Here is a 13,742-nt window from a genome sequence, read left to right as displayed (position 1 = left end):
CATTTGAAAAAATGAGTCGGGTTCGGGTTGACCCGGAAACCCGAAATCAACCGGGGTTAACCCGGAGAAAAATGAGTACGACTACCCACGTCGCGTCGAACGAGCTCCCAGCCCGTGTCTCAGTACCCACATTGTCTGTGTTTGACTGCCCACACCACGTCGACTACCCGTCCCGCCGTCGCATCGAGCCGTGATGCCTCACCAGCCTGCAGGTCGGGTCAACCTGACAACCCGTGCGGGTTGGATCCAGGTTGAAAAACTTGACCTGTATGCAAAAACTGGTTGGGTCAACTAGTGTCGGGTCAATTCCAAGTAAGACCTGAAGCCGACCCATGACCTGATTTTGATAGCCCCAAAGATTTTTATACGGATGGATGCTACTTTTCTTCTAGTAGTTTAATGTGTTTGTTAACTCTATTTGATCGAAAGATCCACTTATTTTCAGTTAAATGACAAGTTTTATTGTGAATTTTATGAACTTCAACATACTTTCTGTCCCAAAAGAAAAAAATAAATGGCTTCCATTATGATTGCTCAGCATTCATGCCAATATTATCACATATAACAAGTATAAACCATTAAGATTTACTGATGAAAGCTAAAAATAGACATAAGAACAAAGTTACAATCAAGCACATAGATATATGGCTAAAAGCAACTGGCAACAAATTAAAACATGAAATGACAAAAAGAAACCCTTTTTCTGGCACCATGCCACTGTAGATTAAACAACTAAGAAAGCAAAGCTTATAAGCAGATTTTTTGAACATTTATCAAACAAACACTAACTAAAGAAATCTCCAGTGGTGGATGTTTACCAGTTGTTCTGGGTGATATAACTGGATGGAAGCCCATTTGGTGCATGGAAAAAATCAAGAATGAACTCTCGGAGCTCGCATGCCGAATCCGCGCTTTACTCTTTCAACTCTGTTCATTTAAAATGTTGAGTAAGTTAGTAAATGCAAGTATTATCAATGTGCAGTACAATGAAATTTACTAAATAATTTCTAGACTTGGGAAATGTTCTTTTTTTCGTTTGTAAATTTACTATTTCAGTGTATATTTAATGTATCCGCAAAACTATGGAATATTCAGGTTTATTTAAATATGTGTAAGTATAATCCAAGCTATTTTAAAGATAAATATAATGTTTATTTTAGGCTTTTGTGATCTTCCTAGTTTTATGGTACTTTAAAGTTGAGAAAGAGGTGAAATGTAATTAAAAAACTAAGAGCAAAATGAAAATAAATAGAAAGAAAAATTATGCAAAAAATACAAAAAGAATCTAATACAAGTTCACCTAAATCTATGCATTATTGCCACCCTTGTATATTTCACTAGTAAGCTTAAGTGAGCTGATGTTGGTTTTATGTTGAATGTTGCCTCAGACCTCAATTCTATTAGGTGAGCTTGTCTGGGTTTGAACGGGGTTCTCCCTCTTCTTGGGTTTGAGTGCTCAGCGACCAAAAGAAATTTTTTTCCTCATACAATCATACAACGTCGCGTACCCGAGTTCCACGGCATCCCAAATCCCGACACGACGGCGCTCCAAACCTTTGCACTGCGGCGATGTCAGGAAAACAAGAAACAAAGAGTTAAGTGTCGCGTCGCTACGAGTCGGGCTTACAATTTTCTTAACCGTTTTTCTTGAAGAGTTGCATCTCTTGGTGGTTTAAGTGAGTTTCTCTTTGATTTGTTTGTAAGAGAATGGTGCGGGAGTGAAGAGAGATAATGGAGTAGAAGAGAAGAGAGATTTGTACTACTTTTCTAAATTTTTCATAGTAATTTTTTTGGAGTGGTGTGGCTCTGTTGTTTTTCCTGACTTCGGGTCTTTCTTTTCGCTGCATTTCTTTTCTTTCTGGTTTATGTTTGCTGTGTAATTTACTTCCCAAACAATTCAGTCGACTTAAACTTAAGCTAGTTAATGAGCTCATGAATTGACTTAATGAACCACGAGCTAACTCAAATTATAACTAATATATTATATGAATTCGAGTTTGATAAAAATTCACTTGTTGGATTGCAAACAAACTCGACTAAAGAAGTAAATCATAAATCATGATTACCACTAGTCCCGTCCATGCCTTCTCCAATAATCCCCCATTATGATGTTCTCCCCATAGATGTCAAAGCCTCCTCCAACGAGCTCCCATCATGACTTTCATGCCATCTCACCGTGGATGCCTTCTCCAATGAGCTCTCAATGCGACATCCTCGCCATCAATGCCTTTTCCCCTGTGAGCTCCATTCACAACTTCCTCCATTGATGCCTTCTCCAACAAGCTTCTAACATGACTTAGAACCTCTTTATCCGTCAATGGTTCCAAGAATCTTTGGAGGAACTCGAGCTCAAACCTTCATTTGATATGATGAGCCAAGCTTGAGTTCGAGCCTATTGTTAGTTATAACTCAAGCTTGACTTAACTCCGTTACACCCCTAGATCTCACTATAGTTGATTGGGGAGAATTTCAACCCTAATTTCTCTAATACAACATAAAGGCTCGTGACAACCTATGTAGCGAGTTTTTCCATAACAACGAAAAACATAGCATCAACAACAATATCAAAAGGGTGTCATTACCAGTCATTTTATCTGAGCAATGTAACAAAATTCATGTTGTCGAGTTATAAAACTAGTTTTTGAACCACATGAATATATATATAGAACTAATTTCAACTTTGGATCGCACTTAATAGCACTCGAAAGAAAACGGTTGATAAGTCACATACAAATCATTATAATCCTATTTCTTTTTGCATCCAGCAGAATTGGTAAAATATATTATCAAATAAAAAAACAAAAGTGAAAAGGCTATAGTTTATATATTTATGAAATCATAAATAAATAAAAAAACAGTCAATAAATGCATTAGAAGGTGCAAAAACTCACGTAGGTGCAAGTTTGCCGAGACAATCAAGCTCTTCACCAGTTTCTTCATCCCAAACTTTACCAGAAATTTCAATAATATAAGACCTGCCTTGAGCAACTGGAAGTCCTCTACTAGCAAGCAACGTTAAATCTTTATCATTAAGCTCTCTCCCATTCACAAGAACACCAGTATTTCCAGCAGCACAATTCTTTTGCATGGGATAATTGAACTCCTCAATAAATGGCTACATGTTACATTTCATCAGCAAGTCGTCAAGAATTACTAAGGCTTCGTTTGGTACGGCTTTCTTATTGCTTCTTAAAGCAGCTTTGTAGTACAACAAATAAATTTTTTATACTAAAAAAGCTGCTTTAAGAAACAATAAGAAAGCTGCCCCAAACAAAGCCTAAATTGAATTCAATTGAAATTACTCGAACTTACAGGAATTATTCCAAGACATGCATGTCCCATCACGCCCCAGAATCCAGCACGGTAGTCATACCTGAAAGATAATAAGTACCAATTATGTTACAAAAATGAAGAATAGTAACTTGACAACTCACTAATATGTAATATGAAAGTTTTGACAATGTAATGACTTAAGGGCATCTCCAACCGAAAATCCCATTTTTCATACAAAAATGCAGTGAAACTAAAAAATGGCGTGATTCATCTCCAATCGAACTTCATTTTGTGCCCTTTGCAGCAGAAAGTAACCGTGTTTCTTTCTTTCGCGCGTTTCTTCGGCAAATCCGGTATAGAGAAAAATAATGCAGGTGAAAAGTGCAACGCCAATATTGGCGTCACACTGTTCACCCGCAATCAATTACTGGAAGTTTTGCCATTCGGCTGGAGCTCATGAGCGACGCCATTCATTCGTTTGGAATTCGGTTGGAGAAGGTCTAAGAAAATAGAGGGCATCTAGATTATTGTAGCTTACCAATAATACCCAGGATGGATAGGTCCAGCAAGCTTTTCAGCCCTTTTGACCAAACGATCAGAGATAGAACGCCCATTCACTGAAACTTTAGACCTCCCACTTTCTGTTGATTGACTGAATGGAGAGAAATCCTTAAAGCTTTTCTTGATAAGGCCTGTGAGGAAAGAATCTCCACCCTTATTAAACCGAGGCTCCTCTTCTTCTTTGCTTACATCCCAAGAATCTTGAGAGAACCCAGCATTTGGATAATCTTCAGCTGAAAAGTCCATCTCAGTAGCCACAGGTACATCTTTTACAGAATTCTGTTTGAAATTTCCTGTATATGAAGTAACCCTCTCCTGATCAGAGCGTTTGCTCCTACTTCCACTCCCAGGATCATCAACTATTTTATTACCAGAAGAGTAACCAAAATGCTCACGAAGAGGCAAACTTGGAACTCGAGTGATGGAATCAACTTCTACAGGAAGCTCTGTAGAACTGGGAGCATCTCTGGGGCAAATCACACTATCTGGACTTTCCACACCACCAGAAGTGCTGGATGATGAACAAAGCCCATGCAATTTCTCAGAATCACTTAGATTAAGTCCACACTCTTTTTCTACTACTTCATTACTTGAAACAGGAAAAGCAGGCATAACAATCTTCTCATCTGCTGATCGAACATCAAAGTAGTTTGGGCTATCATAATCAATGGAGTATGAAATAATTTGGCGTCGGTTGATGTTGCCATGACATTGCAGTATATCTTTTGAGCCATCACTGAGATCAACTTTGTTCTCCGGAGTCGCCGGCAAATTAGATACATTGTTGGAAGAAAACAGCTTTCTTCCATCAAGCTCGAACGAAATCAATTGAGAGCATGAACCGCAGCGAAGCTTATGACGGTGCTTCCCCATCTGCAGAATCTCTTCAGGAATTTGAAGCAGTTCAGAGCAATTGTAGCATACTATGAAAGGAGCCGCACCAGCAACAGGGCGACAAGGTCGTCTTTCTTTCCTGGTGAAGGCAGCTTTAGGCAGATTGCGTGGCTCATAAGGATGCAAAGGGGCTTTGGGAATTCTATGGTTATAAGCTTGTGATCCAAACATGGAAGGACCATCAGCCGCATAGAAACCATGATTTCCTAAAGGACATGGCGGAACCCTCAGATTACTAAGAAAAGAGGATGTAACTTGTGCCGGCGGCAACCAGTGACCAGCATAGCAATGCATGCAAGCACAAGCAGGTTGATGATAGAAGCCATCATTATGATAAGAGCTAACTGGATCTGGATCTAACTGCCCATAGATGTAGCTGTTGGAGGATCTCTGTGGATACTGACCTTGGAGGTTACAGGGAGCAATTGAATATGGCCTAGAATTCTCTCTGTAACCATGAACACCATTCTGCAAATGCGCCGCCGCCGGATAAAATCGAGGCATATCCACATTGTGCCCATTAGAGAAAGAAGAATGCTGCGAAGAATTACGATTCAATGCGGAAGAACCATCAGGAAACCAGCTACCTCTACCATTGTGGCCATGAGAATTCAAAGAGGATGACATGTTGTTCGCAGGAACTCTTTCTTTCGGTGCGTCAACAACTTCACAAGATAGTTTGATTTGATCTCTCAACTCATCAAGCTTTCTCAGCAGTTCAGCTCTGTCCTGTTCGAGAAGCTCAACTCGGTCAGAACCCTCTAAGTTCTGCCTTTTGGCAGCACCCTCAGAATTCATGTGACTAAGATTACAATTGTAGTTTGATGGACCAGCAACAGGATAAGAAGCTGTCTGAGCATCTCCCATGGCAAGCTTTGGTGTTCCTCGGAAAGTCGGCAGGTTGTTCAATTCTTCACCTTCCCAAGCTTTTGTTGGCCGAAATTTAGAATGCCCATTTGAAAACAAGACCTGAGCTTTGGTTTCACGAATCTCTTCCATCTTTCTTTTTACCAATCCATCCACATTGTCACCAGGACTAGTAGAGTAACCCATTGATCGATGCTGAAAATTTCCATCTCTGGCCTCAGGTTTGATTGTTGGAAGACTGTCCATTCTTGGCGATTCTCCTTCTTTCAAGCTATCTCTTTTCATATTCCCGCTAATCAAACTATCATCACAAGTTTTGTTCAACTGTTGCTTCTTCTTAAATTCAAGCCTATCACTCTCCACATCAACTTCTGAGTTCTTCTCGGAGCATTTACTCACGTCTCCATCAGACTTCTCCGGGGAGGCTTCAAAGACTGTAGGTTGCTTCTTTGCTACATGGATAACCAGTTCGCAATCATAAAAGAAGTCAAAACATTTAATCAAAAAAAAATCCTTAAAATCTTCCAATAACATGGTTAAAATAACAAATTTACCTCAAAATTCAACAAAATTCAGTCAATGGCTAAAATAAATGGTATAAATCAACTCTCACACGGGTAAATTGGCGAAAAAACAAAAAGGAGAAGCATTTGAGCGACCTATACCTTGAAGTGTAGCGTCGCAACCGCCGCAGCGGTAGACAGTGAAATTGGCGAGCTCAGGTAGAAGCTTGTCGCATTTGGGGCAGCGAACGACTCGGACTTTCGCTCCTACTCCTCCTTCACCTTCCGCCATTCCTTAAAACAGTAAGAAGAAACCAGCCGCGAAACCCCCCGCCCACCAAAAACCCTAGGCAGATGGAGAAGAAAGAAACCGCTTTCCTAGCGGTGAAGGCATTCGCTTCAAAACATTCAGCGGCAAGCACAAGAAGCAGAAAGCAGCAATAAGTGGCCTGAAGCCTCTGCTATCACCAGGAATCCCGGGTACCGTTTTAGCTAAAGAAAGCCAGTGCTATAAAGCTCTCGACTTGGACATTTTTCCAAATCAATCCGCCATTTTGGAGAAAGAAAAAGCAAGATTTCGATTTGACGGATGGAGTGAGAAGACGACGGGCATATTTACGTACGGAGGGTTGCGAGTAAAAGAAGAGAAAAGGCGGGGCTAGGGAGGTAGTTGGGCATCATCATATGAGAGAGAGAGCGCGCGCAGGGAGAAGGAAGGAGCTTCCTTTTTCTTTCTCCTTTGCCCCTTTGTTTTAGCTTTGGATTTTTGATTTGAGAAAGGCCAGATGAGAGAGAGAGATAGAGTAGTGGAGTGAGGAAGGAGCTTTCTTTTTCTCCCTCAGATGCTTCTGCTGTTGCTCTGGCTTTGGTCTTTAATTTGGTGAAGAGAGAAGCAGAGATAGAAAAGTTAGGCGATTAATTCATCAAGTTTGATTTTTGAATGCCTGCTTCCATTCTTCATTGTTCAAAAAACTGGAAAAATGAGGCGCAGCTCCGCGTGAAAGCAATTGTCGAATTCTTTTTACAAAAATTTTATAAACTCTTTTATTATTATTTTCATAATATATTTTCAAATTGAGAAATGATTAAAAATATATTAAATTTATTAACTTTATTTAAAAATTAATCCAATAAAAAATAAAGTCATTATTATCTTTCAATAAAAAATTTTTAAAAACCATCCCTGACCCAATTTTTCTTCATAAATTATCATTATTTATTAAAAAAAAGCAATTCTCTGTACTAACAAAATTTAAAACTATTATTCTTTTTAAAAATCATTTATAAAAAAATTAAGCAATTCTCTTTACTAACTATAAACTAAAATCAAATTGAATAAATAATTTTATTTTTTAAGTAATAAATTATATTGACATATTTTATAATTTCTCATTTATCTTTTTTAATAAAATTATGAAATACCTTATCTTTGAATTAAAAATATTATTTTAATTAAAATATTTTATTGCTGAATAAGGTATCAGATCTACGTGATTTTTTTTAAAAAAGTATGAAAGGATAGACAAAAGTTAGGTACAAATTTGACTATTACAAAAATTATCGTACCGCAAATTGTGGCACTAATTTAAAATTAAAATTATTCAGAGACCATAACATTGTAAATCTCTTCAATTTTCTTATGATTAAAACGTACTTCGAGTCTTCGACTAATAACAGAGTTAATTTGTTTCTAATGTTAATTAAAAATGCATTGTAATTTTTTCTTAAGGAGAATATAATATTTAAATTAAATGTAATAATGATTGGATATTATCAACTATGTTTTTATACATTATTTTTGTACTATGCTAAGTCATATTAGAACTACGAGTTTAATTGTCGTAGCAACAAATAACAATATTTTTGTTGACAAAGACGGAATCTCGTCTAGTTAAAATAGTTCCAACGATAATATTTTTGAAGAACAAAAGGCAATATGATGATCATAGGAACTACAGTCTTTTTTCAAGAGACAAAATTGATCCGAGTTTGAGCAAATGAACAAGACTTCGATCATTGAAACATTCAGAAGAACGTCAAGAACAGACTTGAAGGTGCTCCTCTTACAGGAGAGGGAGGCATAACATTGAGGCACAGATGACACAATGTTAAAAGGTCGAGACTGCTATTAAGGATGGCTAATGTGAATAGTAAAAATTTTCTTAATTTGAGAAGGTAGATAACTATTATATCTAAAAATACAGATTAGAGCCTTATGTAGAGATTTGAAGATAATAAGCTAATATTTTAATCTCTCATAATCTACTCCCAAATCTCAAATAACATTAATCATAAAACTATAATTATTTAAATTATTATTTCTCTTTCTATCTCTACTCCTATATTATATGATATTTTGATAAAGAACATGAAATATCTACTGTTATCCATATGAACAGCTAATTCACAGCCCTCACAATTCTAAAAGTCAACATCAATATTATTCGATCTCTTTTGGCATTAAATGGCAAGAAAAGACCACTAAAATCCATTTGTAGATCATTCACAAAGGAAAGCAACAATAAGAAGTTATTAATTATGAGAAAATTTGAAAAACTACATGTGAACAAATAGCACAATATGATGGAGAAAGATAATGAAAAAAATATAGCTAAGAAGCTTTAAAAATGATACATAGCACATGGATTTCTTAAAAAAAAAAAAAGAATAACTAATCTAGTTGTCACTAGCACAAGCCAAGCCAAGCTAGGGTCCACTACAAAAAAAGTTTCCTAAGTCCCTTAATAATTCCAAGATTTTTGTTAGAAGAGAAGTATAATTTTTGAGATCATGAAAATTTCTATTGCATTAAGGATGATTAGAGGAGCTGAGTGTAGACTTCAAAGCAATTTAAATGAGCTAAAATGATAGTTAATTTTACATTATAAATGAATTCAGGAGGCAATTGAGTTCAAAGAAATAGAAATTTAATGTTTTCATCATCGTAACTCACAACTTTGAACACACAGATTTGAGCATCAAAGTTGATGTAGAGCAACTTTATCATTGTCAATGTCACTATTTGAGAGTTTAGTTTGCATACCATTAGGATCCTTTGCAATGACATATGGCATGATCGTCAATGATAGTTTTGTCATTTGATGTCTTGCAATGAGTTCTGAATGGACAAGCCCTTGCTAATTTCTAAAAAGAGGATTTGGTTTTTGTGAATTCCCATATGAATACTAATTTATTAATTATGCATCTAATTCATGCAGATTTCCCTTTGCATGGTAGTCTCTATACTGAGTAGATCATGATTGCACAACTATGATGACCCAACATGAGAATTATACTTCGATGTGCAACCTTTATTAAAAGTTATGAACAATATACATTCTCCCATGTTTAAGGTTTGATTTTATTTTTATCACTTTTGATGTCAGATACACTAATAGGTTTAAAGGACACTTGCTAATAATGAAGATCAATATAAATCCTCTTCATTAGGTTGCAATCAAGAAGGATATTGAGACAATCAAGATTTTGGGTAATTCTCAGCTAAAATTTGTAACCAACTTTTTATTTATTTTTTTGATAAATTTTATTCTTTAGGTTATAAGAATACTGTTACTCTCATTGACACTCATAATGATAAAAACAATCAATTAAGTGATAGATTACAAGAATATACATCTAATCAAGCATGACAATGTAAAATTTAAACAAAATTTATGGAATTAAATTCAAGACTATCCAAAACTTATACCCAAACTAAACGTAACACCTACCGATTCTGTGTTCAATTGCACATGTTCTGACCCGACTTGATAAAGGTAACTCACTAAATTTTTATGATTGAACATTTTTGCATGTACCAATCTAAACCAAGGATGATGCGTGCTAACCTTGTTAAATGTTGTCTCTCAAAACAATGATGCACATTATTGCCAATAAGGTGAACGTATATTGTTAAGACTTGCTTTGATTTTCAAATCAACACCAACATTATATTAGACCTCTTGGTCTTTAGTTTCCTATCCTCAAAGGAGAATGATCAAATAAATCACAAATGATCCGTTGGAAGATATCTTCAATGTCTCAAGGCTCTTATAAATTCCACCATATAATTGTTGGGTTATTTGTTCATGTATTTTATTTGATTTTCAAGCAAGGAGCATATAGCTTGAGATTTTGTATTTACATGTATGCATGCAGTGACGCTGGTGTAGTTTTTATTTCAGTTATTTTTATATATATATAGTTAGAGCGACTATTGTATATATTATTATTTTGGAATATATTGTTATCATATAATTATGGACCATAGAAATGTGAATTATATTTTCTGATGTTTATTGATTATTTGTAATGAAACTAATTAGCTCTAAATGTTGGTATTGATTCGGTTTCAATGGTTGATTAATAAATAAAATGAATTGACTAGAAAATAAAGATTGAAAAGAAAAAAAGGAAAAAAGAAATTATTTCACTATAGATTTCGGGGAATAACAAAAATTTGTGAGGCGGTGAAATCATGAAATTTTTGTGATTGGAGAGAGGAGATTCGTTAAAGAGATGAGCTCATGTGGTTCTCTTGCGAGGGGGAGATCGGCCGTTGCTTTAGTCACACGTGCGTGAGAAGGGCACTGAACCGTAGCTGGCTCGGTTCTAGTGTTACACATGTGCTCTAATACCAACTTGAACAAATTTTTTACTGCTTTATAAAATAGTTTTTTAGTACAATTTTTTGAAAGGACCGAAAAAAATGACAAAAAAACAATATCAAACAAATCCTTAGTAAAATTAAGTACTCCGAAAGCTAAAACTAATAGAAAATGAGCAAAATGTGTAAAGCCAAAGGTCTAATATTGGTCACATATTCAAGAGGACCTCTTAATGCTCATGACTCGGTCGACCGTCCGTCGTCATCTAATAAATTGACTTCCATGCATGTTGACCTAAATTTTCATATAAAATAATACCAATTTAGTTTCACATTTCACCAAACTTATGAATGCATGGCTTAAAAAAATAAAAATAAGTGTCACACTAAGTGTAGGGACTCTTACTAAGTCAATATTTGATTAACTGCCCTAATTATTTTATTCGTGGTGCTAAGAGAATAAAAAATGCTATGGTAGACACCGTTGATGTTCTTCCATTCTTCCTAATTATTACTATTACTTTTTTTTTTTGTTATAGAAAGGAGAGAATGCTTCCGTACAAATTTGTATTAGGAAATCTAAATTACTCAATATAATTGAATTAAATATAATCAAAGTAATAATTAAGTAATAATTAATGCTTAATCTTTCAGCAGCCCTTTTTTCAGTGCAACTAACTTCGATGTACATTGAAGTTTGAGAAAGAATTTGTAGAAGGATTAGATTGAAATGTAATTAAGAAATTAGAATTTTGTTGTAGGATTAAAAAATTATTTCTTTGATGAAAAAAATAATTATTTTTGAGTTTTTTTTTTTTTTTTTAAAGTGAAGCTATGATCTCAGAGTGTATTGAACTTCATTTGAATATTTGTGAGTTTGCAATGATACGGTTAGGTAAAAGGCCGACGATGATAGAGCGGAAATCTGACGACTGTCCGCTAGAAGTCCAACGACGGTTAGTGGCTAGGATGAAATCAAGCGACGGTCGGGGGCAGGACGGAAGTACGGTGATGGCCGGTGGCATGGGCGAAGTCTGGCGACAATTAGTGGTCGGGCGGTAGTAGAGGGGTCGTCTAGTGGCAAGAGAGCACCCATATTTTTTCTTCATCTCTTCTCTTATTTCTCTTGCTTGCTCTCCCTTTTAGTGAAAATTGACAGGTCTATTTATAGTTTTATGAGAGTAGCATGACTAGTAATTATGGAGAAAATCAAGGGCAAGCTAGGAGTGTTTCAATGGACGACCGTTATCAACTCCTTTGGTCATGGACCGTTTATCAAATATTTGAGTGTCTTAAATATGTCAGAATTCTGCTATATTAGGCTCATTGGATTTACATCGTCAAGACGTTCGATTAGACTATAAGCACATCACATTTGGTCATCCAATTTATGCTTTGAACCTTCTAAATGTGTCTCGCGGCATTGATTTAGGCTCATTTGGGCTCAAATTAGATCAAATTTAGTGTCGTTGGGTTCGTCTCTTCAGGATGTTTAATTTGACTATAAGTTTGCTGAAATCAGAGATTGGATAGTCTCAAATTTAATTTTAGAAGTTTCTAATTCATGTTTGCGTTGAGAATCGCGTCTGATCAAGATAATTAAGTTGACAATGATATATCAACTTTGATTTATTCAAATCAAATCAAAGTGATTAAACCAAAGTTTGATTTGATTTAGGTTTCATTAAGGATAGGTTTAGTACTGCTTTCTAAAAGAATTTTTTAGTATGAAAATTTTGAGTTCATAAAATTTTTAGAAAACAACAAGAAAACTGTCTCAAATAAAACCTTAATTTGATTTAAAAAATCATTTGATGAGTTCAATTTTTTGAATTTAACAACCAAAATTAATTTGTATATCTAACTTATGAATCACATTATCCAAAATTAAATATATAATTTGGACTAATAATAAATAAGCATATTTTAAGAAGCCTCTTCATTATTGATAAATTTAAATAAGGCGGGCTTCAATGATAGAGAGATTATTCTGTGTGGACACCAAATCGGAGAAACCTCAGGTTCCGCGCTCCGTATCGAGAGTTCGATACCGAGCGTGATATATTTTTGAGATGACGTAAAATATTTTTATTAATTTGTAGATGAATTTGGACCCGCACTTAATAATTTATCCAAATGATAAGCCTATTGGCAAATGGTTCTGAAACAGGGAAAAAAAAAACTAAAAGGCAAAAGCGTTGGACTGTCAGACTGACCATACTTTACGACCATATATCAGGTGGGACCCAACAGCCATAAGAATTATTGTTACGATCACAGACGTGTAATAGAGCGGAGCCCAGGCTTGAGCTTCAGGTCCATAAATTAAACGAGCTTGGGCTCGATTTTGAACTATAAAGCCGATTCTATTACGTTTTTACCCTTCAAACTCTATTAAAGATCTACAGTTGATGGATTGTCAAGGAGGGGTAGTTTGAAAATTTTATCCTAAAATTTCCAAAGTACGGCGGAGAATCCGATTCTCGAGGATCGGCTCAAAGCGGCGTTGCAGAAATAAATAGGCGATGAAAGTTTATGCTTTCAGTTTTCCTAAATTAGCTTCTAAATTTTGTGGACCAATGTTTGCACCCCGGACTCCACCCGGTGACGTATTTTCGGAGCAGACATTTTTTTTTTAACGATGGAAGGGTAGTTAAATTATATTAAATAAAAATAATTTTATTAAAAGTTGTTAAAATAAATAATTTATGATTTATGTCTAAGTTCATTTTTTTATCATATCAACTTTTTAATATTGATACGTCATCACAAGATTATCTTGATTGGGCACGAATCTCGAGGCGAAAGCTAGTTGTAAACTTCAAAAACTAATTTTGGGAGCACCCGAACTCCGATTTCAACAAACTTACAGTCAAACTGAGCGTCTCGGAAATACGAACCCAACGACACCAAGATCAACCCAATCCGAGCCCAAATGAGCCCGAATCGAGGATTCAAAGCGTTGTTGGAAGGTTCAAACCGCAATTTGAGTTACCAAACGGTCTCTGATTTTGACGAGCTTATACTCGAATCGAACG

At 35.6% G+C, this 13,742-nt stretch overlaps 1 protein-coding gene across 1 annotated transcript; it reads right to left on the bottom strand.

The window, feature by feature from the left end:
* Positions 1-552: 552 nt before the first annotated feature.
* Positions 553-7,066, bottom strand: LOC110109533 (protein ENHANCED DISEASE RESISTANCE 4). Its single transcript, XM_020840632.2, has 5 exons — positions 6,261-7,066; positions 3,812-6,047; positions 3,313-3,373; positions 2,892-3,115; positions 553-927 (listed from the first exon to the last, which is right to left on the bottom strand). Exons 1-5 carry the CDS (start codon positions 6,388-6,390, stop codon positions 873-875), a joined length of 2,706 nt encoding a protein of 901 aa, XP_020696291.1. The 5' UTR covers positions 6,391-7,066; the 3' UTR covers positions 553-872.
* Between the last annotated feature and the right edge of the window lie 6,676 nt (positions 7,067-13,742).

Source organism: Dendrobium catenatum, unplaced genomic scaffold (assembly GCF_001605985.2).
Source record: "Dendrobium catenatum unplaced genomic scaffold, ASM160598v2 fragScaff_scaffold_370, whole genome shotgun sequence".
In the NCBI taxonomy this organism is placed as follows: domain Eukaryota; kingdom Viridiplantae; phylum Streptophyta; class Magnoliopsida; order Asparagales; family Orchidaceae; genus Dendrobium; species Dendrobium catenatum.
Note: the sequence above shows the minus strand (reverse complement) of the source record. Positions and strands in the feature narration are given on the sequence as shown.